General features: G+C 39.5%; 1 protein-coding gene across 2 annotated transcripts; it reads left to right on the top strand.

The window, feature by feature from the left end:
* The first annotated feature begins 1,460 nt into the window (after positions 1 to 1,460).
* zgc:172122 (uncharacterized protein LOC571844 homolog) lies at positions 1,461 to 27,110 on the top strand. 2 transcript variants are annotated; one of them, XM_017715105.2, is made up of 8 exons: positions 1,461 to 1,883; positions 4,776 to 4,882; positions 5,508 to 5,577; positions 6,500 to 6,820; positions 9,253 to 9,582; positions 12,628 to 12,909; positions 13,872 to 13,977; positions 26,119 to 27,110. In XM_017715105.2, exons 3-7 carry the CDS (start codon positions 5,514 to 5,516, stop codon positions 13,958 to 13,960), a joined length of 1,086 nt encoding a protein of 361 aa, XP_017570594.1. In that variant the 5' UTR covers positions 1,461 to 1,883; positions 4,776 to 4,882; positions 5,508 to 5,513; the 3' UTR covers positions 13,961 to 13,977; positions 26,119 to 27,110. The 2 variants fall into 2 exon arrangements, with proteins under 2 accessions (XP_017570594.1, XP_017570596.1); XM_017715107.2 differs by having other exon boundaries at positions 4,745 to 4,882.
* The last annotated feature ends 550 nt before the right edge of the window (positions 27,111 to 27,660 follow it).

The raw sequence follows: 27,660 nt of genomic DNA, 5'->3' as shown, positions 1-27,660 counted from the left end.
ACTGCCTTTCCATTCTTCATCCTTTTTAAAGCTGCCCTCACTTCCACCTTACTAATTCCCTGCACTTCCTGATCCACTATCTCTCCCCCGTTGTCCTCCTCTCTCATTTTCCTCATTCATTAGTTCTTCAAAGTACTCCTTCCATCTACTCCTCACTCTTTCCCCTGGCACCACTTTACAATCTCCAATCTCCTTTAGGTGGCATCTCCTGCTAAGGATATAATCCACCTGTGTGCACCTCCCTCCACTCTTGTATGTCACCCTGTGTTCTTCCCTCTTCTGAAAATACGTGTTCACCACAGCCATTTCCATTCTCTTTGCGAAATCTACAACCATCTGACCTTCCGCATTTCTGTCTTTCACACCATACATACCCAGCACCTCTTCATCCCCTCTGTTCCCTTCACCAACATGTCCATTGAAGTCTGCACCAATCACTAATCTCTCCTCTCTAGGGACACCATCTACCACTTCATCCATCTTACTCCAAAATTCCTCTTTCTCCTCTAACTGACAACCAACCTGTGGTGCATATGAACTGACCACATTCAAAATTACACCATCAACCTCCAACTTCAGGCTCATGATCATGTCTGACACTCTCTTTACATCCAGAACACTTTTCACAAGCTGTTCCTTTAGGATTATCCCTATTCCATTTCTCTTCCTCTCTACACCATGATAGAACAGTTTGAATCCACCTCCAATGTTCCTGGCCTTGCTTCCTTTCCATCTGGTCTCCTGGACACACAGAATATCTATCTTCCTTCTCTCCATCATGTCTGCAAGCTCTCTGCCTTTACCAGCCATTGTCCCTATGTTCAGAGTCCCTACTCTAACCTCCACACTCCTGCTTTTCCTTCTCTCTCGCTGCCTTCTAACCCGCCTTCCTCCTCTCGTCTTTGATGGTCTTCAACCTACAGTAGTCCAATTTCCCCTGCTGGTCAACAGCACCGAAGTCGTTGTTAACCCGGGCCTCGACCTCGGCAATCATATTTGTGATCCACATGATAGTTTTGGCACAAGTTTCACGCCGGATGCCCTTCCTGACGCAACCCTCACCATTTATCCGGGCTTTGGGACCAGAAGTACACAAAGTACACCCCTAATGGCTGGTTTAGCAATCACTCGAAAACTACAGGAGCAAACTAGCACAGCAAGCAGCAGGCGTGGGGAATAATGAAGATACAGAGCTGGAAAGCTCCAAGCAGATCCAGGAGTGGGGTCCTCTGGTTTCCAGCTACCGCAGCGTCGTGGTATGTGAGATCTACCTGCTTGGTTTGTTTTAATTTCTCAATTAAAAAAAAAAAACGGTCTCCCCCCTTCACCTCTAAGAGTCGAATCAAAGAGCCGAATCAAAGAGTCGAGTCAAAGAGCCGACTCATTCGCGAACGACACATCGCGTGTTTAAGCGCTTTCCTGATCCCAATCAGCTCAGTGAGCCCCTCAGGGCAGGGTTTCTCGGGAACCCGCGCTGTAAAGAAATCTGAGTCTGCAGGCTTCTCTACAGTGCATCGTTTCACATCAGGTCACTCTTCAGTGTCTTATTAGCTGAGTCATGCAGAAATTTTGAAGACCCCCCTTTAACCGGCGCTGAGCGTTATTATTCTCCGAGTGGAGACCCGGAGACTGAGCTTTGCTTCCAGCCTGTGTGGTCAGGCAGAGACGAGCTGCGCCATTAGATGTCGCCGTGTACTACCCATTTGATTTTGGCAGCAGTGAAAGGCCGTTTGAAAGCAGTCTTTAGTAGGTTTGTCACGACTGCCCAGCTTTACCTCCTTCCAGTGGGAGGGTGTCTGTTCCTCTCTGAGCTGAGGGCAGTAGCCTCACTGCACAGTCTCTCCAGCTGAGATGAAGTCCTGCTCTGAGCACAGCACTGCAAGGTGAGTCTCACGATGCTCAGTTCACCTCACAGCGTTTACTATGTGACACTATACATCACTTTTTGTTAGTATATGCTAATGAACTCTGATGACCCTACTGTTTAAAAGTGGATAACTGAACTTTTTCACTGTCCAGTTTGCAGCATAGCTTACATTTAGCCCTCTTTCAGAGCTAAGCAGAGGGCACTACAGGTGTCAGGCCTTTAAGTTACTGTTACTGTGCTTTTTAACGGACTCTACACTGTTAATACAGAAGATATCATATTAGCAGTATAAGAATATCATAACAATATCATTTCATGATTCACAGTATCAGATATGTAGCCTTAACTACATTCGCATCAATGAGGTTAGTAAGTTAACTTATTTTAATTGAATAAATCGGTGGTTAATGAACCGCATGCAGTCATGTAGACTACATATAGGGGGGCCGTGTTAAAAGCTTGTTGCTAGGTGTACAGTCTTAAAGCTAAGCCTAAGACAGGGTAACTGTTAGCTCAGCACTTTGACCCAGTTTTGAAAAATTTCCAGTAGTCATCCTGTTCCAGTAAGCAAAGCGGCGGTCAGGAGGGTCTCTTATCTGCGACCACAAAGTAGGCTACTGCATCTATTTTAGTAGAGAGAAACAAATTCATGCCTTGCATTTTTAAACCAGGCATGGTGTGTTTGCCTGTGGTCTGGCTTTTCTGAGGTCTGAGCGGTAACTGTGGCTGTGGCAGGGAGAACGGAAGCCAGCTGTTTAACTTCCCATTGGGCAGGAGCTGGTAAAGCAGCACAGATAAAATGCCCCAATGAGCTCTTTCATAGTCTTTTATGTGAGGTCTGTGAAGGGCATGTGGTGGCCCTGTGGCATTTTCACAGAGAACCCTCAAAGTCTGCCTTTGGCAGCCCACTAGGAGTGGATTTCCTGGCAGTGTTGGATGTTGAGGTTAAACTCTTGTGGATTTAGTAGCTGCTGTTAGACAGAGAAGCTTTATTTACGCCCAAGCAGAAGCAGAGCGCTCCGCCTTTCGCAAACAGTTTTGATTCCCAAAAACTTCGTAACTACTTGTGTCACTAATGATGATGGTGTCATAAATAAATGAAATGAAACAACATCAACAATAATAATAATGAGGTCAGCTTTTCCTGAGGCAACATTTTCTTTTTCCCTGAATTTACGTCTGTACACACCTGTATTATTATTATTATTATTATTATTATTACTATTATTATTGTTATTGTTATTGTTGTTGTTGTTTTAGTCAGCTTTAGTGAACAGTAGTAGAAGAAGGAGTCAGATTTTCCTAAGTGAGTAGTTCCTCGTTCCTGAGTCTGAGTTGTGTTAAGCTTTATAGTGAACTGTTTAACTCCTGGGCTGCTAGTCTAGACATCAAAGCCGTGGATGTGAATGTTTTCCAGATGATGCTAACAGAAGCAGAACGGTAACGTGCCGCTGCAGGGTGCAGGTGGTTTGTGATGACTAGGTGTTGTTGCTGAGACTGTTTACTGCTGAGAGTGCGCTTGGCAAAAACCCTTTAGAAGCACAGAGTAAGAAGGTGCTGATTACTGGAACAAATGTGCATAAAGTCACTGGGCTCTCCGGCGAAGTCCAGTATGCTTTCAGAAAAAAGATCGTCAGCTTTAAATGTTTCAATCAGTAAAAAACAACCCATTGGTTTTATTACTGGCGTATACAATATGCAGTATACAGTAAGATTTTTTTGGCAGACATTCTAGTCTTTAACATATACAAGAATCATAATATGGGCAATTTTATTACACTTCACAAAGAAATCTGGGTGATTTGGACAACTACAGGCTAAGGTTTTTGATTTCTAAAATTTTTAAAATGCATACTGAGTAATCATTTATCATCACTCATGTTTTTTCCCGCATTTCCATATTAAGGAAAGATGGATTTTGCTTCATAATATTCTTATTTGTGTTAAGCCACCTTTTGAGAAACTGACTTTTGTAAATATCTGATCATTTCTCTAAGTAAATTAAGTCTGTATTTTAGCTAGTGCTGAGTAGTATACTGTCAATATCGTGGTATCATATGATATGTGAATTTGCATGAATACAGTTAATGAACCTGCTCATTGCAAGAACCGTTACTCTATGATAAAAGAATGTCTTACAAATCTAATATCGCTTCCTGTTGTATTGCCTAAGTTAGGGGCCTATGTTGTAGCAAACTGAATGAATCTAGTTTTAAAAGATTTCTCTGCCTGTTTCAACCAGCAAGTGAGAAATAACTACTATGAAATTAAAAGATGATTTTGTTTGTCACTGACGATTACGGCGTCCGTTGAAGGTCGATGTGGGCTGATTTTTCAGACACATGTTAAGGACTTTATGGGCTAGAATGCTTATTTTCCACAGAATTTCTCTGCTCATTTATCTATGAATGATGAAAAATGCATGTTTATATCAGGGCCTTCTGACTTCTAAGGTTTGAAAGTACACTGTATGTCCAAAAGTTTGTAGACACCTGCTCATCCAAAATTTGTTCTGAAATTAAAGGTATTAACAGGGAATTTGTGCTCTCTTTGGTGCAATGACAGCTTCTACTCTTCTGGGAAGGCTTTACACTAGATGTTGGAACATTGCTGTGCATATCTGATTGCTTTCAGCTACAAGAGCATTAGTGAGGTCAGTTACTGATGTTGGGCCAAACTCATCCCATGGGTATTGGATGGAGCTTCATCAGTGCAGAAAATGCAGTTCCACTGCTCCAAAGCCAACACTGAAAGGGCTTATATTGCTCTAGATGACAGATCACAAAACACTAGTGTAAGCAGTGAGTGCCTCTTTATTTTTGGACATATAGTGCATGACTGACTTACTTAACTCTGTTTTTTTTCCACGTTGTGCAGATTCTGATTTTTGATATTCAATGTCCTATAGTTTGCTGGCTATCCCTGAGCAATGGCTGTTGACTAAGATGAGTGTGGGGGAAGGACACTGACACTGTGTGGTAGCTCTAACAATAGACGTCTTGGTTTGGGTGTACAGTAAGTGTCGCTCTTAGGTAATCCATGATGTCTGTAAAGGCTTACTGTATGTCTGCACATTTTCCTCATATGTAATAATTATGCTCTTTCAAGTATACTAACGCAAGCATGCCTTTCTTGACCAGCGACTGAGTCAACGCCTGTAGTAATCTACAGTAATTACATTTCTCATGCCCATTGTTTGAGTCAGAACCTCTAGAAGCCATAGAAATGACAGATATGGGGGGCATGCATGTCTTCACTTGCATCATCTAATATAATGCTGTTGTTGTATGTCTCTTGCAGTCAGTAGTAGTAGTGGTGAGTTTTTTCTTTTGAGGCCCTGATTCTGTTAGTCTTAGCAAGAAAATTAAGAAGTAAATACTGTATTGTATTGTATATTAAGAAAATAATACTGTATTGTGATCATGTAAAGATTTAATGCTTATTATTGTAAGTTTGTATGTAAGTTGGTAATATGGGGGGGGGTCATAAAAGTTAAAATATCAAGGTCCTGTATAGAAAAAAGTCTTTTATTGTATAATCCTTATCAACAAGCTGAAATGTAATTATTTTAGTCAAAAAAGTAAAACTAAAACAAGCAGGTGTCTGTTAAAGCTTCTAAACTGTTAATGGTCCTTTGCAGGTTAAGATGTGTAGGTGCGCTCCAGCTATATGCCTGTGGCTGGCTCTGATACTGCTCCCTCCACTGCAAGGTACAGCCTTTAGTCTTAGTCAGTTAACCACTCATTAAATCTATTTTTTATGATCTGTGACCAATCTGCTGAAATGCCAAGTATATGTTATTAGTTGAGGAAACTACTGTAGTCTTTGCACCCATAACATGATACTTTGTTTTTGTAGTAAAGCTACATATTTAATATTTACCCTTTTAAACATTTTTTACTATTTTTATGTGAATTATTTGATAGATGACATGAGATAATGGGATGGCTGTATTGCTATCAAGTAGGGAAGCCATTGGTTTAGCTTCATTTTCCAGTAGCATGGCTACTTTTCAAGTGGCTTTTCAGCATTGAAGCTCTTTTATGGCTTAAGTAGCAAGGAGTATAACTGAAAGGTAAAACATCTTATTTCCCCAAATACAAGTTTTCCAGCTGAAGTCAGCAGGTAACCTGTGCCATATATCCAAGCAACACTGTACAAAAGTAAACTAAGCTACATAAACCATCAGTTAGCGCACTTCCATTTAAATTACTAGTTAAATTATTTAAGCCAAAGTTAGTTCACTACACATTCACTACAAGGTATTTCCTAGATCCTTACATTTTCACAAATGAATATGCAATGGGGGAAAGTCAAACCTGAGACTTTAAGAAAAAATATATAGCCCACCATAGAGTGTCATGTCACCATAGGAGTGACATATTTTAGTGTTTTAGTACTTTTATTACTTTTTAAAATGCCTGACACCTTTTCATTACTTTCTTTGGGGGAGTTAAAGGCTGAAATATGGGGATATGTATTGGTCAGTAGGCTATACTGTTGTTGTACAGATGATATTTACATCATTATTATAGCTGTTTTAAGAAGAAAGTAGATGAATTGGTAGTTCACTGCACATCACATCTGGATTGTAACCTGATTGGCTGATTTATTTTGATTGACATGCCCTAGCTAAGGTCATTGCCCCAGCCTACCTGCAGGCAACATTGGGATTCCCCTTCATACTGGGATGTAACGTGACCATAAATGCCAAGGAGGTCCTCAAACAGGTCCGCTGGCTCAACGCCCAGAACGAGACCATCCTTCATTACCAGCCCCAGGAGCCTGGCAGCCTTACCAGACATGACGGAGTAGAGCTGGTCACCAAACAAGCGCACACCAGTGCCATCGCCATCCAGAAGGCCAAACCAGGGGATGAGGGATGCTACACATGTGTGTTTGACGTGTACCCAACTGGGCAGCAGCAAGGAAAGACTTGCCTCTTTGTAGTGAGTAAGTGATGTTGGTCTTTATGTTCTCTGTACAGTAGAAATAGAATATTCCTTATATACCTGCATGACAAGGGGAGCTAATCTTACCTCACCACTGATATTTGATAAATATGCAAACTTTGCATAAATTCAGCAAACAGGTAGTTGCTGAATTCTGTCAGTAAACTGTACATGTGAAATGTACAGTACTGTGCAAAAGTTTACCCTTCATTCATTTATGTTCTAACCAAAACAGCAATTAAATAAATGTTAGTTTTCAGCATCAGGAAGAAGCCAGAAACAGGTAAATATAATAAAAAAATCATGCATTACAGCTTGCATTATTTTCAGAAAACTTGCTTTCAGTTTTTTAAAAGTGAAACTAATCCAACTAATCCCAAACACATGCAGTCATGTTCGGGTCCAGATGCTGGGAGTCCATTGTTCTAAGAACACTAACAGCTTCTTTGTTCGATTTGCAAATATTTTTCTTGTCAGCTGCTCATCCTTTCAGACTCATAGTGTTGAGTTGTCTTCTCACAGTGAAAGGATGGACAGAAACACCTGTGGATGTTTTTAGATCTGAAGTCAGAGTGGAGCTTGATTTTTCTCCTCTCTCTCAAAGATGAAAGCTCAAAGTGCTGTTTATCTGATGGTGACAGGGTCTTGCGTGGTTGATAGGATGAACATTTTTTTTGGTCTGATTTTTACTTTGACTCTCCCTTCCTTTTGCAAGTAGATGTTTTATCTAATCCTCTTGGAAACATTTCCTGAAAAATAAAAAACTTGGGTCTCATGGCTGTTTTGATAAGATATGTGTTGAAAGTGTTTGAAAGTAGAATAAAACTTTTGTAAGAGGAGGTAAAACATTCCCTACTTTCTGTAGTAATGTCAGCGTGTAGTGGTTGTAGCTTCAAATTCCCATTATAGTCACATATTTCAAACATTTATACACAGAATTCTACCACAGCCCAATTCTTCTGTTATAAATGAGCTCCAGTCAGCAGGAGTTTGTTTCCAGTTCATTTATAAACATGAGGGAAAGCACTGTAATGATTGTTAATGGTAATCAACAGTATGAAGCAGACAGAGCTTAAGTATAAGTAAGCTTAAGTGAGGCATTAGAGTAAGAGTAGGGAGTGTTTTACTCTGTACAGTTGTCATTAGTGGTTTGACTAAATTTCAGAGATGCCATGACAAGAACTTTGTCCCAGTGTAGTGGCCTGTGAGGGTGAGGACAGGAAATGGGCAAGGTTTGGTGTTTTATTATTTAGGTTGTGCAGATGAGTGTTGCTTCCTTTCTTATCACCTTGTACTTCCTGTTTAACCCACAACAAAGTATCACAGCGACAGCAGTGCACATAAGACAAAATCGCAAAATAGCGGATTAAAAAAACAAACATTGTAAATTGTTGTAAATGTTCCTCTTTTCCAGGAAACAGATCCACTCCTCACATGGATTTGTTCCACCAGAAGCACCCTTATTTTTCTTGTTGTGAAGAAAGTGGTTTAACGTGAAATAGTTCATTGTAGAGAAACTTACCAACTCCGATTTCTTTACAGTGAGTGGTGATAGGAACCAGAGGTTGAGATGTCTACATGTAGCCATTTCATTTGCTTTCCGAAATGACCAGTGAACCTGCATGTGTTTTATATGTAATGTTTATGATGTTAAAATAGCAGTAAAAATATGAAAAAACAAGTTTTCTATAGTGACCATTTTGCCTTGGTACACCTGCATGTGCCACTTCACCGTGAATGTGTTTTTAAAAAAAATACACTGTACGCCAAAACTTTATCTCAAAATAATGACTCATTAGGCGGTGTATTCATAACCATTTCATGTAATATGTTTCTTGTTCCACGACTTCCACTCTAAGATAAAACATCATTTTTATCTAATTACTTAATAAAAGACCTTTTTTTTTTAAATCAGTGGAATTGTCCATTAAATTAAAGTATTTATTAGCTGAACAAGGTATTGAATGGGAACTATAAATGCCTTTAAATATAATATTCTAATGGCCCAGGTAGGTGTCACAGTACTGTATGACTTGTATTTTAGTCAAAAAACTCCTTGATATGATTCTGAGAAACCAGCCCATAGTGACTCAAAGAAGTCGCTGTTATTGAGTGATAACAAAAGCATGGTGGATTTTTATATAACTCATCGCAGATGAAAATAACATTTTTTATCTATCCCACATGGTGAATATATATTTTATTATGTTTAGATTGAATGAGTTTTACAAAGAGAATATCCTTTACATTTCTGTCATGTGTTTGTCGTAATTCATCGTGTAATTAAGTATGTAACTAACAACTTTTTTGTGTGTACTTCTAAAAATAGTACAGCCAAACAATAGCAATAAGTGTTGATTCCTAAGGGTAAAACCTGGAGATTAGACACATCTGGTTTAATTCTATGACCAATTGTTTCTCCTTTCCTCTCAGCGAGGGTGGAATCGGGGGGCAACAAAACAGCAGTTGGTGGAAAACCTACTACACTCTCATGCACGTACGCTCTTCCGGAAAGAGTCGTGCAGGTCCTGTGGAGGAAAACAGCAGAGCAGGGTGACACTGCCATTGTGGCCTCATACTTCAGGTATGGCAGGGTTGAAGTGGACAAGCCATTCCAGGACCGGATGAAGCTGAGCCCGTCTGTGGGGCACAGCCTACTGACCGTAAGCTCGGTCCGCACAGAGGATGAGGGGTGTTACACCTGCGATTTCCACATTTATCCACAGGGCTCGAGGAGCATGACGGCGTGTCTGGCTGTGTATGGTACGTCCAAAGAATGATGGCATGGAGGCGAATGATAATGATTAGTATTGAAGAGGCAGTAATCAAATATCAGATTGTAAAAAGTATACATATTTATGTGAAGAAACATGATCATCCCTAATGCAGCATGGCACAATTCAACACCTTCACTCTATTCTACATTGATCTTTAAAGCAATAGTTTGGCACCTTTTTCCTCAAATGTAGTGAATCAGCCATGACTTGTTTGGTGTCTAAAGTTTGGTACTTTTTGGTAGTGTTGTACTGGAGCTATGATTCAGTACTCCTGCTCCAGCTAATTAACCTCTTCACAAGTCCCTAACTGGCAGTTTATTGGACACAGGTTGGAACTAAACTCCGCAGGAAGGTAGCTCTTCAGAACCAGGTTGGAGACCAGTGATATAAGGCAAGGGTGTGATTGGTATAGTATGGGCTGGAGCAGAGGCATTCAGTTTTATCCACAAAGGGCCGGTGTGGTTGCAGGTTTTCATTCCAGGAGAGCAGGGCCTCACATGATCATTTGTTAGAGGACTGAGACCAAGTGAAACTACTGCTTGCCATGTTCCCCCTGGTATGAGAAGCTATGTCAATTAAAATAGGAGGACTTGACAGGTTGAATGCAGCATTCTGTATTGTAAGCATAATAGGGATGCCCTGTATGTTGTGGGAAGATGGATGAACTGTTGATTCTTTGATTTCTGTTGATTCCTGTTGACTCTTTCCCAAATATGTGAGTCCTTTGGGCAGATTGAATGTATTCACCTCCCTTTTTTTAGCTTAAGGATGCACTACACTGTCATGTTTCTACTCTGTTATACTGGGAAACCATCACGGTGGAATTCAGTGAAAACTTCACCACAGTGCTTGTTTATTTATTCAGCAACAGTGCAGCTGAATTTATTATTGGTTAGGTCATAGGAGGCTCAAGACATTTTTTGGCTGCCATAAGTGAAATAAAGGGACTGTTTTCAGGAAAAATACATTACAAAGTGTGTGTGTGTGTGTGTGTGTGTGTGTGTGTGTGTGTGTGTGTGTGAGAGAATGAATCTGTACACAAGCACTTGCCTGTTATCTTTACTGCACCACTCAGGAAAAGGAAGACGTTATATAAGCAAACCATCATTTCAGGCCACTAAAAAACAATAAAGCATGAAGGTGAGCTACTGGTCACAGATCTTTTTACAGTCTGTCACAGGCTTGGCAGGGCCTGTGGTTTTCTTTAAATAGGTCCACACTTCCTTGTGACCTATGATAACACAGCAGAGTTTCAGTGAGTGGCTCACAGGATGCACTACAAATCAGATTAACTAGGACAGTGTCTTTTTGAGTGAAATACTGGGGCTATGTTGAGCTGCTAGTGAACAATGAGGAGTGAAGAAGAATGAGATCCTCCTGCTATAAAAATAATCAAAAATCAGTAATAATGCTTGCTCAATGGAGATGACAGTCCAGTTTGATCAAGTTAAATCATGTGCATTTTCATCATGCAAATATGTTTTATCAATGTTGCTAAAAAGATGCCAAAAGAGGCAGTAATTGCATTTTGTGGCTACTGTGAAATGGCGTTAAAGAAAAATTTCAGTATCGCAATGGAAAACAGGAATTGTGGTGTTGTGTCTCTGGTACCATATGTTAACAGAGCTTAAACTGAGGGGATTTATCTTTACCTGCTCCACTGCTTGCTAAAGTTATTGAACTGTGGATTCTGCCATTGGTCTGAGCGCTTGCCCTTATTCTAAGCCAGTAGGCCTCACAGTGCAAGGCTGTCATTGTGAGGCCAGTTTAAGGGGGTTGCTTTGGACTGAGGCCTATTGCCATGACTGGGCCACTGTTTATCATGGACACAGAGGACCATTGTCTCTCTCCTCTCTTAATGTCTTCCAAACAGCCTGGCTTTTGTCACTAGAGGATCATCACGAACCCAAACAGTGGATGGAAACACTTTTCATGGCTTTTTTTTCCCTTTTTCGTGTGCGCCATACGTCACAGTATCCTTTTTTCACTGAGGCTATAACAGACGTGACCTATGTCTAGAAGATCTTTCATCAATGCCCAAACACGTCCTCTGTTGTCTGGGTTAAGAGAGAGAAGATGATGCCACTCTTTATGACAACAAGGTCCATCTGAACATGCAGAGAAACCCCTTAAAATATTAAATATAAAGGTTTCTCCATGGATGTTTGGAAAAATCTTTAAAAGACTGTTCTTTAATGATCTTGTATTAATTTTTTATCTACTTACACTAAGCGTGTTTTTTTTTTTTTTTTTGTACGAACGATAGTTCATTTTAATTTCACATGATTATTTTGGAACCTTATTTATATAAGTATTTATGTATGTTTTGACTGGCTACCCTCTATTGTGCCTCATTCAAAATGTAGCCCAGGCTAAAATACTCTTTATGACTTATGGATTTCTTCCTTTAAACCTAGAGATAAACAACAGTAAGTTTTAGAATGTAGAAAATTTCAAAACAAAGACAATTTAGAACAAGTGACAAAGACAAAATATTCAGGATTCCAAAAAAGTTGAGACAGTAGGTAAAATGCAAATAAACCAGAAAGCATTTCATAAATCCTTTATATACCCCACTGTTAGCTGGGTGCTAAAATAACATTTAAACTCCTATTGGCAGGTGAGCTGACATCAGCATTATACAGTGGCAAACAAAAGCTATTTACAAGGTGAATGATAAGGTTTATGCATTAAATGATAAGGTTTATGCATTAAAATGTGCTATGTAATATGTTTGGCTTGACGTTGTTTATGTGGTAGTGACTGTATTTGATTTTCAGTGTAAAATAAACTAATAGTAAAGTAACGAATAATAGTAGTGTTATCCTCTATACTGCTCTCATGCAGCTATTTTCATGCTCGCCACCACCGCCCTGGATATGCCCTTCATTCACCAATATAGTAGTTGGCAACAATAACAAAAAGTAGGTTGATGATGGTTTTTCAAGAGTTACTTTGCTATTATTGTGATTTCCAGTTCTCACCATTAAACCACCATCCTTTAATCAGGATATTTGTGTTGTTTTCACAGTCCTGCCCAAACCTGAAGTGAGTTCTGCCACCATTGAGCCTGGTGTAGTCCAGGCCAACTGTACAGCCGTGTCCCGCCCTCCTGCGGAACTCATCTGGAACGTGGAGAATCATAACCGCACGTTGGGTTCCTCGGAGACTTCATATTACCAGCAAGGGGATGGCACCACTATGGTGGTCAGCACCATCCTGCTACAGGCTGAGCTACTGGACGAAAAGCAAGTGACATGTACAGCCCTGCACCAAGGCCTGGAAACAAACATTTCTGTTCATTTGAACAAGAGTGAGTGTTAAAAAATATCTTTTCAGTGTTGGACAGAGGGGAAAAGAACTGTATCTACATGTGATTTAGGGCAGCCATTATCAATTATATATGTGACTGAGTAAACGACCAATTATTGAATAAATTGATGATTAATCAAGCCATTGGACATTTTCTAGAGGCCAAACATTAAAAATGGAATGAAAAAAAAAAAAATAGGGTGACTAGGTTGAAAAATACAACCCCAATGATGTGCATATTTTATTCACAATAGAGCGTAGAACCCATATCACATATTGAAAATGAGCTTTTACAATTTCATGAAAAATATTTACTCATTTAGAACTTGATAGCAGCAACACATCTCAAAAAAGTTGGGACAGGGCAACATAAAATGTGGCCTTTTACAAATTAATATGTTAAATGCTGCAAATAAATAGAAACTTTGCAGAATAATGTCATTTAAAAGAGGATGTGTTACTTACTTTTACTTAGTAAATTGTTCAAATTTGGCAAATGATTTGACCAGTGGTCTTCCAACTTTTGCATATAACTGTAGGAAAACACTATGTAGCAAAAAATAGAAAAGGATGTATCCATCAGACCAGAACAATTTAAAATATGCATTATCATCTTAGGAATGTCCTCTAGGTATTGCAGATAAATTAAATAGATTTTAATTTCAAAGAAAATAATAATAAAGGAAATATGTTTTATGAATATATAAAGATTTCTGTTCAGACTTACATTCAGGACAGGTCCATTTAAATTATGCAGAGTTTCTATTTTTGCTTGCATGCTAGCAGTGTTGTGTTTGTGGACCTAATGTGTCTCTAATGTCTGTTTTTCTGTTGATTGAGCGCTGTGATGTTTATACAGTCAGTTCTCTTTCGGTGTGCTGGACTCTCTTGTGTTTGACTTGTTTTGTCTGCTTTGCCCACTAAGCTGTGGCTTACTGGCGTGTTTTTCTTTTTGTGTTGCAGCTGGCAATACCCACATCGTCCTCCTCTCTGTGGGCTGCGTAGTGCTTGTACTGCTCATATGCTTTTGTGTCTGTCTGAAGAAGTGCTAGCAACTCGCACTGAGACGGTCAGTAAAGCATTTTCAGTCAAATGTCCTCATAGACATTCCTACAACAGTGGTCACTGTTGTTCTTCTTTCTGGAGATCTGCCTTCCTGCAGGTTTCACCTCCAACCCAAAACTATCCCTTCACAGCTAATCAAGGATTCTTCTGGTGACAGCTAGAGGGATCACTTAGGGTTAATTGTTTAGGGATGGAGTTAATATCTACAGGAAGGTAGATCTCCAGGAGCAGAGCAGGGATAGAGAACATTGTTCTAAAAACAGTGTCTGTCTTAGTTGCATGAAGTAGCTTCCATTGAAAACTATGTACTGTATGCTTCCTATGTACTTGTACTATGTATTTATGGTAAAATAATGTCTTACGTCCCTGCAAAGCGTGTTTTGATTGGACTTATTTGCTCTGTGTAAAGGGAACCTTACACAGTATTGTAAACATTAACCACACAGAAAGCAGAGGAATATTTATACATGTATTTTTTTATTTTTAATACAATCTGAAGCATTAAGCAATGAGTAAAGATAAAATACTAAAGATTACAAAAAAACCCTAAAATTAAACCAATTGACTACAGGAACATCACTACTTTGTGGTTGTTGTGTTACAGATATAAAGCTCTTTATCTAACAAACCTATTGCTAAAGCATCAGTGTAAGTGAACAGAAGTATTACTCTGTGTCAATGTCACATTATGCAGATGTAGATGATATAACTACAACCCTGGGCAAATAAATGGTCTTAATGGTTTTAATGGTCTTAAAAACAAATCATTAAACATACTGATAAAGCATTGATAAAGTAATGTAGGAGAGCTAAGTATACAAATGTTGAAGTCTTGTGGGTAAACTTGCAGACAGTCTGTTACAGAAAGCAGAGTCACTATTACTCCACTCAACAATGATAGTTATAAACAGTCTAAAAACATTGCTGAGCTTGTTTGAAGTGCAACCAGATCTATTCTCTATAGGGTTCAAAATTGGACTCTGACCAGGCCAAAACCCTCAGAAAACCAACATTACATGTTTGGCTTGGCCCATTCCTGTTTCCTTGGCATTCCTACTAAAATGATGTTTTGTTGAGTTTCTATAAATAAGTTAAATAATCTCTGCTACAGAGGGCAAAGTTTTCAACAAATAAGTAGTAATGGCACATTAAAATAAAGTTTTTAGAAGTCTGTTCCACATGGAGTCTATTTTATTTTCACAAATCAACAAGGCACAGAATTTGATCAGAGGTGCCCATGGCACTGTAAGTATACAGTACTGCTCAGAAGTAACAGACCACCTTTCAATGATTTAATTTCCAATCAAAGCTGCCTCCACGTTCAAGTTATGCACTTATCAGCTCAGAAAAAAATCCAGAAATCAAAGCCAACAGCTAAATAAAATGTCAAATTATCGCTGTTTATTGTGCCCTTGGACTTCATTACAGCTTTCATTCCTTTATGTTTTTCAAAGAACTCTGCAGGGATATTTTTCCACACCTCCAAAGTTCAGCCTTAGAAGTTGGTTGCGTTTTCTTCTTACCATCCAAGTAATCCCAAACACAATCAGATGTTGAGGTCTGTGTTTGACAGTCCATTGCTCCTTTTCTCAGTAAGGGTTTTGTGTTAGCTACACATCCTTTCAGACCCCTAGTGTTGAGTTGTCTTCTAACAGTGGAAGGATGGACAGAAACACCTGTGGATGTTTGAGATCTGAATCAAGAGTGGAGCTTGATTTTATTCTCTCTTATCTCAAAGATGAGTTTAAGTGCTGTTTATCTGATGGTGACAGTTCTGGTGGTCTACCAGGTCTTGGTTGTTAGTTGTACCATTCTATCTTTTTTAACTTATATTCATTTTGTAAATGGATTCTCTGATATGTAATCTCCTTAGAAACACTGCATAAAGGATGAATAACTTGTACTCAGTCGTTGCCTTGATCGGAAATCAAGTAAATAAACAGTGTGACTGCACAGTTATGGAAATATGGAAATATGCCTGCCTTATTGCCTCATTATATGCAGTTTTTACAAACACCCTAAAAATGGGGATGGATACTTTTTTAATCAGAATGTTCAGTAACTTTCATTATAGCACTAGCTATAAATGCTGTAACTCTATATAACACAGTGACATCATTGTGTGAAGCTATGCGTAACTTAGGTTCACACAGTACCACAATTTGGCTTTGCAGCAACAGCCTCTTTTAGGTGTGAACCTACATTTGAAGTTGTGTCAAAGCGCAGTCGTTCATCAAGCTTAACCAATGTGTCAGGTTTTGACCATATGCTTAAAATGACGGCCAGTTTTGAGTCTCTTGGCATTTCGCAGCAGGATGAGGGGTAAGGGTTGCAGTAGTGATGTCACTTCCTCAAGAAGATTTGTGAGAATTCCCAAACATCATTAATCTTTCAAAACCAAGGCAATTTCTGTCTATTAATCTACTCTTCTCCATTAATAACATGATTTCTCAATACTGCCACCACATTTACTTTGGTATGTAAAAAACATAACTTGCCAAACACAGTAGATTTTTATTTTGTTACATGTTAGTGCCATTTTGAGCAAGTAAGCAAATGCATATGAATACATTTAAAATGCATTTTATGCCCAAGAATCACCAAGTTATCAGTAGACGTCACTTACACCTTTACCTGACTTTCTTTAACCTTAACCTAAAATCATCTATTATTAACTACATGTGAACTGAACTGTTTGTGTATTGTAGGTTGACAAATTACTGGGCTTTCCCATTTATTAGTTTTCATATAAAAGATCAGCATTTCCGATTCGCTAGTGAGGACTCCAGGCAGGAAACTGTATGAAAGAGTGAAAGAGAGCGGTTGCAAAGATTGGAGCCCTTAGGCACTGAAGAATACTAGTCTGATTTATTATAGGATATACATAAAGGGGAATTCTGGCTGTTTTTCAGTGTGTCTGCATAACTAAATTGTTAAGATGAAGTTGAGAAGCCATTCAGAATGGTTTGAAGCATACTGTCTTTCTAAATAGTGGTAGTGACTGAAACCAAGAGTCTTGATGTCACTGACACGAAAAAAAAACATTTTCTTTACCATCCAAAATGACCAGGAAACCTACATGTGTCTTCTGACTTCTTACATGTTTTGTTGATAGTGGTAAATTAATGGTAAACCTAAAAAAAAAGTTTTCTTTGAGGACTGTTTTGCCTTAGAATTATTTTGGCTTGAATCTGCATTAGATTTAATGTGGATTAAAAAAAATACATTTAAGGCCAAAATCAAACCTCATTTCCAAAAATGCTGGGACAGTATGTGAAATGAAAACGGAAAGCATTTGTAAATTTACATTGACCTGTATAAAAAAAAACAGAGTTTAACTGGATTTTTCACTACACGGATAAACTGTCAATAAATACAGTTAATACTAAAGCCATACGTCAACAGCGTCCAGAAATGCTGCCAAATTCTTCGGACCCGAACTCAGCTGAAATAAATTGATGCACCATGGAAGCATACACTGTGGTTTGGCGAGTGAACCTTTCAGATTGCTTTTGGAAATAATGGCTGTTGTTCTGTCCATGCTGAAGAAGAGAGGGTTATTAGGGTAGGCATAGGTAACTTGCATATCAGTAACACTGAAAGATGTGTGTAAGACGTGTGTAGCAACAAACGTCCATGCTTATTCCAACATGACTGTGCCAAACCACATTCTCACCAGAATGGCTGTGTAATCAGAGAGTGCTACAGGTTCTAGGCTGGCCTTAATGCAGTCCTTACATTAAAAATGTGCAGGCCATTATGAATACAACAACGAAAAAGTCCCTGTATGGTTGAGCAGGTGAAGACTTCTGTAACCGAAGAATGGCAAAATATTCTCCTTTCAGAACTGGATCAGTTTGTGTTTTCAGTCACCAAACAACTACTAAGTGCTGTTAAAAGAAAAGGTGATGTAATACATTGGTAAACATACACCTGTCACAACTTTTTTGGAATGTGTTGCAGGCAAAAAACATCATCAAACTATCTTCGCTTTCTGTAAGGGGACTTTTAGCAGAGCATTTCAAACCACTCTAAATGACTTTTGTATACATTTCAACCATTTATTTTATGCAGACAATTTGAAAATCAATGGAATTCCCCTTAAAACCATAAAGCAAGTTACAGTTGTTTATAATCTGCATTGTATTCAAATGATAATAAGAAAAAAACACACACAGAAAACCCAAAGAAAATCTAGGTCAGCCCAACTGTGAAGTTATGTTTTTGCAGGGCCATATTTATCTGCAGCACCGCGGGAAATCTGGAGAGCTACCACTTCCTGTCTCTTACAAGAAGACCTCCCCTCCTTACCTTAGATCATGAGTGACAGCATTTGAGTTGCCACTGGCAGACGGAAAATTACAGTTTGAAGAGGACTTTTCATGTGTTATTGTATTGAGATATGAAAAGGATGTTGCTGCCTGTGGACTGCTCCTTACAGTCAAACAGACTAGCAGTTCATCCTTTGATCTGTGGAGCAGAGTTTCCGGCATTTTGATGCTGGTCACAGTATCAAGGAATGATTTAGTTTGCTGAACAAACAGGTGAAATTCCCTCATGTATTGACCGTTGTGCAAAAACATGTTATCACCTAATGGGACCAGCTAGTCTCAACGTTTAACCATCACATATTCTAAAAAGCTTAAAGTAAAAAAACTCTTTGCTAATGAAAACATTTGTTGACTTATGGCTGCTTATATTATATTTTCTGTGTGTTTTGTGGCTACTACAGACTTAAAGTAATAGCTTGGTGGTAAAAAGTCATATTTGAAAAATTTAGCATTTTCACCAAATGTACTTCAGCAGCCGGCTCATTTTGTGTTGCCGCCACATATTTTGTAGTTTACTGCTGGAGCTAGAATGCTGATGTTATTAACACCCAGTACAATTTAATAGTCACTTTTTCCCCCCATAAATACGTCCCCACAATGTCTCTCAACCTACTCACGCCACATCCAGGTCTTCATTAAGGTTGCACAGACTTGTTGATATGGTTTAGAGAACAGTATGGCACTGCATGACATGTGGATGTTAGATTACATTTGTGACTACTGTTGTTGTGATTGACACATTTTCTTAGTTTAAAAATTCAAGATTAACATTTATTATTAAAAAAGGAACAACAGAAATCACAAACGCAATCGGAGGCATCCACATACCCCTGTGCACAGGAAGAAGAGCTGGAATTTGGCACAATACCTATTGTATAAAATGGCAACTACACAGGGATATTTTATTCTTTTTATAGTTTAGTTTTAGTTTTATAGTTTTACATGAACTTAATGGGTTGAGAGAGAAGTTTTGGTGATGTATTTATGTAAAAGATTTTGGATTCCAGTTTTAAACTGAAACAAGCCGGTTTTAAACCGAAACAATGTGCGACGCAAGCCATAGAGCATTTTTGAGTCAAAATTTCTGTTTTCTCACAAGAAAAACCAAGCAGCTGGCTTTATTAATACTCTGAGCAGTATTATGCAGGATTTGCAAGTCGTACATGATCAAATAAAGTGTATGTAGGCAGGCGTAGCTATGAACTGTTTCTATTAAGGCTATTAAGGCTATTTCTAGCACAGATGTTGGCCACATTTAAAAAGATATGTTTATATAAATTACACTGTCCTTCAGCAGAAGTCCTACATTCATTACAAAATACATGTATTTTTTAGAGGAGGAGATATGTAGCGTTAGTGATGATGAGCAGAACCAAAGTTAAAACAAACTAGCTCTATGCAGCTCAAGACGTAGTAGGGTACCCCAGTAGAGTGGAGTAGCTGTCATTATTAAAACAGCTCCTTCCCCATTATCATAGGATTTTCTACTCAAGTTTAAGATTTTTACCAGACATTGATCTTTATTCAAGTTGGACTTAAAAGAGCTCAAGTTTGACTGCCTTTAGTAACTGGAGAACTGCTCTGCTTCTGAGTCATTAAACCTTTGTATGAGGTGGTAACAAGTGGAGATTTGAGCACAAATGATCGATCAGATCCAGTGCATGAAATCAAGCACCTGCAATTAGCCTACCTGTACCTCATTTACATACCATTTACACAAAGCAGCTCTAATTCTCAGATGTTATGGCAGAAAGGCAATGCAAGGACATAATTCACTGGCTCGTGACCCAATGGCTGTGCTTGTTGGCGAAGTTTAAAGTCAAACAGTGAGTGCACTGTACCCCCCCCCCGACCAATCCTTTAGTGTTAAAATTATGCTGGGAAAGAATAAAACCCTCTCCTTGGATCACCACCTTATCATGGTGGAGAGGTTTGCGTGCCTATATGATCCTAGGATCTATGTTGTCAGGGGCGAAAGCTCCTGGTAGGGTCTCCCAAGGCAAACAGGTCCTAGGTGATGGGCCAGACAAAGGGTGAACATGATGAAAAAGAACAGGACCCAGTTTCCCTCGCCCAGATCAGGGTTACCGGGGCCTCACCCTGGAGCCAGACCGGGGATCGGTGGATCGGGTGGTGGCCGAAGGCAGGGACCTTGGCTTTCCAATCCTTGGCTACTGAAACTGGCTCTCGGAAAACGGAACATGACCTCTCTGGCAGGGAAAGAGCCTGAGCTAGTGTATGAGGCTGAGAGATACCAACTAGATATAGTTGGGCTCACCTCAACAGATGGCAGGGGCTCTGGAACAGATTCTGTCGAGAGGGGTAGGACTCTATTCCACTCTGGAGTTGAGAGTCCAGGATGAGAGGCGTCGGGCAGGAGTGGGCTTACTCATAGCTCTCTGGCTCATTGCCTGTACATTGGGGTTTTCTCTGGTGCACGAGAGGGTTATTTCCCCACGCCTTCGGGTTGGGGGAACGGGCTTTGACTGTTGTCGGTGCTTATTCACCGAATGGCAGTTTGGAGTACCCGGCCTTCTTGGAGTCCCTGGAGGGGGTACTGGAAAGTGCCCCCTGTGGGGTTTCCATTGTCTTGCTGGGTGACTTCAACGCTCACAAGGGCAATGACAGTGAGACCTGGAAGGGCATGATTGGGAGGAACGGCCTCTCCGATCTGAACCTGAGTGGTGTTTTGCTATTGGAGTTCTGTGCTCGCCACAGTCTGTCCATAACAAACACCATGTTCGAACACAAAGGTGCATAAGCGCACATGGCATCAGGACACCTTAGGCTGCAGTTCATTGATCGACTTCGTAGTTGTGTCATCGGATTTGCGACCATGTGTTTTGGACACCCGAGTGAAGAGAGGAGCAGAGCTGTCAACCGATCACCACCTAGTGGTGAGTTGGATCAGATGGCAGGTGAAAAGACTGGACAGACCTGGCAGACCCAAACAAGTTATGAGGGTTTGTTGGGAACGTCTGGCAGAGAAACCTTCCAGAAAGATCTTCAACTCCCACATCGGACAGAGCTTCGACCACATACCAAGGGAGGCCGGTGACATTGAGTCCGAGTGGGCCCTGTTCCATGCCTCCATTGTCGATGCAGCGGATCGAAGCTGTGCCCGCAAGGTCGTAGGTGCCTGTCGTGGTGGCAACCCGCTGGTGGACACCTCAGGTAAAGGAAGCCGTCAAGCTGAAGAGAGTCCTATCAGGCCTCTATTCCTGAGGGCGCTGGATGTTGTAGGGCTGTCTTGGCTGACATGCCTCTGCAACATCACGTGGACATCTGGGGAGGTCTCCCTGGAATGGCAGACCAGGGTGGTGGTCCCGCTTTTTAAGAAAGGGGACCGGTGGGTGTGTTCCACCTACAGGGGGATCACACTTCTCAGCCTACTTGGTAAGGTCTATGCAGGGGTACTGGAGAAGAGAGTCTGACCGATAGTTGAATCTCGGCTACAAGAGGAACAATGCGGGTTTCGCCCAGGTTGTGGAACACTGGACCAGGTTTTTATCCTCACCAGGGTCCTGGAGGGTGCATGGGAGTTCACCCAACCAGTCCACATGTGTTTTGTGGATTTGGAGAAGGAATTCAACCGTGTCCCTCGGGGGATCCTTTCACGTCTGCTTTTTGTGAATGTGGTCCTGTTGGCATCATCAGACCTCCAGCTCTCTCTGGACCAGTTTACAGCCGAGTGTGAAGTGGCTGGGATGAAAATCAGCACCTCTAAATCTGAGACCATGGTCCTCAGTCGGAAAAGGGTGGAATGCTCTGTCCAGGTCAGGAGTGAATTCTTGCCCCAAATGGAGGAGTTTAAATATCTTGGGATTTTGTTCACGAGTGAAGGAAGGATGGAGCGAGAGGTTGACAGGCAGATTGGTGCAGCATCTGCAGTAATGCAGATCCTATACCTGTCGGTCATGGTGAAGAGAGAGCTGAGCCAGAAGGCAAAGCTGTCAATATACCGGTCAGTCTACGTTCTGACTCTTGCCTATGGTCGAGAGCTTTGGGTAGTGACTGAAAGAACAAGATCGCGGATACAATCGGCTGAAATGAGCTTTCTCCGCAGGGTCGCCGGGCTCTCCCTTAGAGATAGGGTGAGAAGATCGGCGATTCGGGAGAGGCTCGGAGTAGAGCCGCTGCTCCCCCATGTTGAGAGAAGCCAGTTGAGGTGGTTCAGGCATCTGGCAAGGATGGCCCAAGACATGTCCGACAGGGAGGAGACCCCAGGGAAGACCCAGGACACATTGGAGGGATTATATCTCTCGACTGTCTTGGGAACGCCTTGATATCCCTCCGGAAGAGCTGAAGGAGGTGGCGGGGGAGAGGGAGGCCTGGGCCTCTTTGCTTAGGCTGCTGCCCCCGCGACCCGGACTCGGATAAGCGGTTGAGGATGGATGGATGGAAGAATAAAACATGAAATAAATAAAACATTGTAAATAAATAGGTGAATAATATGATTCTGTGTGATTTTTATTCCTAAAACAATACATTAATTATTATATTCTTGCAGTCTATGAGGTGCTGTTATTTCTATATGTTCATTTCTTGGGTGGTGTCAGTAGCATAAAAGAAAAGCATGTTATAAAATGTATTTAAATGGAACAGTTACAGCATTTGTTTGTACTAGTGTGCTTTGAAAATAAGTACATCCTTCTTGGCACTGCATTCATCTGTGACTGAACATGCTGTTGAATCCTGATCAGATGCGATAAATTAATCATCTGTTAGCAGAGGCAGGTCTTTCCACCGGGCATCTGTTTCCTTAGTGATGGAATCTCAAGGGAGTCAGGAAGAAGGTGTAACGGAAATCATGAAAGGGTAGCAGATTCTATGTTGGCACACATGCTCGGGGCAAAAGTTTCCCTTCATTGCCTGAAAAATGTATTATATAGACAAAAAAGAGCTAAGGAATTAGTGAGGTTAGACGAGGTGAAAATAATAGATTTTCAAATGGCTTATGTCAAGACGTGTTTTTATTTACGTATTTTAAGGGGCACACATCATGTAAAGTTTGAAAGCATTATTGTCCTCATCAAATCATAAGCGATCCTCATGCCCCGTGGATGGAGGCATTGACCTCCTGGAGGAGACCACTCCAATAGGAATAGAAATGTTTCTTCAAGGAATAAAGATGAGTATGTTTAAGTAGAGTAAGTTTGTATTGATTAGCAGTAGGAGTGTAATAATATGCAAATTTCACAAAACATTTTCATTACAGAATTTAAAAAGTGCTTCAAACTTCAACATTTGTTTGTCAATTGCTAACTTTTTTTTAACTTTTAAAAAGTGCATTATCTATAAAAAAAGTAAACAAATCTCTTAAAAAATCAATATTAAATGAACTGAGCATTACAAGTCCATTTACAATCTAAGCTTTGTTTCTGTATAAATTGTAGATCTTACCTTCTGGCTGAAATGAGTGAGAGGGGTTTTTTAACGTGGCTCAATCATTTCTCCAGCAACACAACACACTTGTCTTCACAAATAAGTTGGCATATTGGAGGTATTAGCATGGGTATCTGATCCTTACATTATCCTATCATTATTGCACTTGACTGAGAAACCTTGTGGAGTTTTTTACACTTGGGATATCGTTTTTAAGAATATCATGGATTGGGTTAAATAGAACTATAAACACATTCCCGGTATCATCCATGTTATAGCATGAAATATAATTGTGTTGCAGTTCACTGTGAGTAATGTTTTGCAACATTGGAAAAAATTTATAACATGCCTAACGTTAATTAGCAAGCAATGGCACTTCCTTTTAATGGTACAAATGGGCCAAAACCATGGCAGTAAAATGCCCCTCTTAGTGTAATAAACCCACTAGACCCCTTAACTGAAGGGGTCAGGCATTTAGGCCTGTACTATTTTCCTTATGTATGCTACACATGCACAAAAGTAAATCACTCTTTTCCACATCTCTGTAGATCAGTACCTGTATGCTCAGTTCACAGCATCTTCGAATCCAAAGTGAGGCTTAGGAAAACTTCTTGCATTCAGAGAGAGAGAGCCAAGCCAGCTGAAAAAGAAATATGATGGCACATATGTGAAATGAGTAGATGGTTTTTGCAACATAGAACTCTCAAATGTATGTTTGTATTTGTAAGGGAGTTATGTACTGTAACTCTCTATGCAGTTGTGAATGGACTGTTCTTGCTGATAGAGTCTGATCATGACAAACACTTGCTTTTCTGTTTTTCCCTACATATGTGTGCTTTCATTCACCCTTTGTGAAACTGTTTGCTGATGTCTTTCCCAGTGATGTCAAAGCATATGTCACATTATTGACTGCTCAACATTTTGTATCTTGCATGTTATGCTAGGTGTTAATCTGTTAATTGTACTTAGTACATCTGTCTGGAATGTTCTGCTTCTCTTGTTTCTTCATCGAATTATTCAGGTTTTGCCTGAATTTGTCACCTGTCTTCATATGTGTATATGAAGGCCTGACTCATAATCAGCGTTTCATTATCCCTCCCAAACCAAACTTTACTGTTGGCACTATGCCTTCCGGTAGGTAGTGTTCTGCTGGCATCTGCTAAACCTGGATCTGTCAGATAGGGAAGCATGATTCATCACTCCAGAGAACATGTTCACACTGCTTTACACCACTCCAGCCAACGCCTGGTATAGCGTAGAGTGATCTTGCGTCCAGCTTGTGTCCAGCTGCTCAGCTATGGAAACCTATTTCACTCCCAGAACAGTTCTTGTGTTGATGTTGCTTCCAGAGGCAGTTTGGAACTCTGTCAACCAATGATGGAACAGAAAACTCCACACAAAACTTGTGAACTTGTGAAAACTAACAAACACCAAATGTTTCATTGTCACAATTTTAGCTCATTGTGAGCATGACTCAAAAATGCTGGGCAGTACATGACTAGCCAACACAGCTTTGAATGGTTGTATCCACATAAAATCATAACATTCTCTCACTAAATCACAAAATATGTATATTGGCATTGACAATTCTTATGGTTACGTACTAATTTTGAGACTTTGGGACACATTTATTTCCATGAGAGACAGTGATGCAGTCTCACTTCCTAGTCTAAAATGCAGGGCTGTGGCTCCTCCTAAAACTCTGTTTTGGTGGTGACATGGAAACGTCGGGCAACATATTTTGAAGTTTATTAAAAAAGTAAACTTGTGATAAATCTCAGTCTTTCAACTTCACTTTAAAAGAAATAAAAAAGATCTTAAAAAACATTGAAATTGTTTTCAAAAGTTGAAATTTAGGGTTTATGGTTTGGGACAGACATCTCCCAATAAAGTACCCTATAAATTATATTTCTATATATTTAGATTATTACTGTCTCATTAATAACTGTTAATTAATGCCTTGAATAACATGAACTAATATATATATATATATATATATATATATATATATATATATATATATATATATATATCCATGTATAAAATGTATGTGTACCAGTTTAATCTTAAAGTGCTAAGTGTTTCAGCCCAGTCTTCTTTTTCAGTGAAATCAGAGCAGATTACATTTACATGCAGCAGTATTAAAGGCATACTAACAAAAACAGTGTTTAATTGTAAGACATATATTGTATGTGAATTGTTAGAAAAATGTGGGATGTGGCCCCTTCAGTTGTTTGAGTTGTTAAACATTGTACAGTTTTTATCAGATTTTAAGACGATCTGACCCACACATGGTTTTGATTGTTTTTAATATGAAATATAATGATACACTTGAAATTACAGCTCTTAAAGGCCGCTAAAAATATGAACATTACTTTGGAAATGACAGAAAACACACCAACGCTCTTTTTTTCTCCCTCTTTCTTTAGGCTGACTGAGAAGAACCAGGATGAATGAAAATGCTGCTATGACTGGACACTAAGCTGACACGGCTGACAGAGCTACAGTGTGCCTTCAATACAGTATGTTTTATGACTGGGCTAATATGTCCTTGGACTTTTTCAATGGAATGGTTCTGTAAAGCACCATATTATCAGGAGACAATGGAGCTTGGTCATCATGTAAATAATCAAAATGAAAACACTATTCACTGGAAACACTAAACTTCCTTTATTTTTTTATATGTTTTAGAAAAGGCTAATGTCTTAAGTTAACTTGCCAGTCAGGAATGTCATATATGCCAAGAAAAAGAAACACATTATTAATGAGGCCATTGTTGTCTGTGATTATAGATCAGAAGCCAGACTTATCACAGGGAAACAGATTTATCACTGAACACCTTTTTTGCCCTCAAGTGCCTTGCTATTGTCTCCACGTTGCTAAGCGTGTTTTATTGTGCTCCCACTAGAGGGAAGTATACTCATAGTCTGATGCCTTTTCCCTCACAGTCTTCCACAGTACACTACACGTTGTACATTTTACATACATATTGGACTAAATCTGTTTGCCTCATCAACAGTTTTTAAACAGTTTATGTTTAGATTCAATGTAATTAGCATCGATGGAACTGCTTGTACTGATATTTGCTTAACTAGCTTTAAAAACGCTACGGGAGAAGTCATTGTGTTGCACTGTTGTGTTGTTTAATATAGTTTAATTGTTGTTCAGACTTGTTTATAATGTCCAAATGTGGACTGTTAGTTTTCTGCTGAATTGGACTGTTTGATATTTTTACGAACTGAGACAGAAAGAAACAACAAAACACTGTTTGTCTCATCTTCAGCCCATTTCTACACCTAACCCACAGAAATGGTCACAGTACTTTGCACTGAAAAACAGGAAAGTACCATAACAAGCGTGAATCACAACAGAACATCCTGCCACAGACAGTGCCTAAATATAGCTTTACATTGAATTTGAATTGAAATTATTGGTTAATTCACAACTTATTGTCAAATATGTTCCTTCATTCATTTGCGTAAACTGTATGAATGATAGAAATGGCGAATGTAATTGGACAACAAACGTTTTTAATTGGTTTGGCTTGCTGTATCGATAATTTGAAGTACAAGACAAGCTGTAAAATTGTGAATGCAAAATTAAGCACAGCACCTTTAAGAGCTTTTTCTATAGCAGCTTCCCAAATTCAGTTTAAGAACCTTGAGCTAAATGCTGCAAATAGATCTTACTTTTAGATCTTTGCATGTCTGCTTTGGCCGTAAAGCTTTCTTTAAATGTTGAAAATAGATTAGATCCATTTCAAGACGCAAATTTTGTTCTCTTCTAAACTTGCACAGTTGCCAGTGTGACGATGCTTTATTACGAAAGTTTTCTGTAAGAGGACTGTGTTTTAAAACTCTTAATCTTTTTTAACCAGTACAAAGTAAAGCTTAAAAATAAAGGTTCTTAAATAATAATTGGATTACGTATACAGATGAAAAGTACAGTATTTAAATGGTGTAGAACCTTAA

Source organism: Pygocentrus nattereri, chromosome 12 (assembly GCF_015220715.1).
Source record: "Pygocentrus nattereri isolate fPygNat1 chromosome 12, fPygNat1.pri, whole genome shotgun sequence".
Taxonomy (NCBI): Eukaryota; Metazoa; Chordata; class Actinopteri; order Characiformes; family Serrasalmidae; genus Pygocentrus; species Pygocentrus nattereri.
The sequence above is the reverse complement of the archived record's forward strand: the minus strand, read 5'-3'. Positions and strand labels throughout refer to the sequence as shown.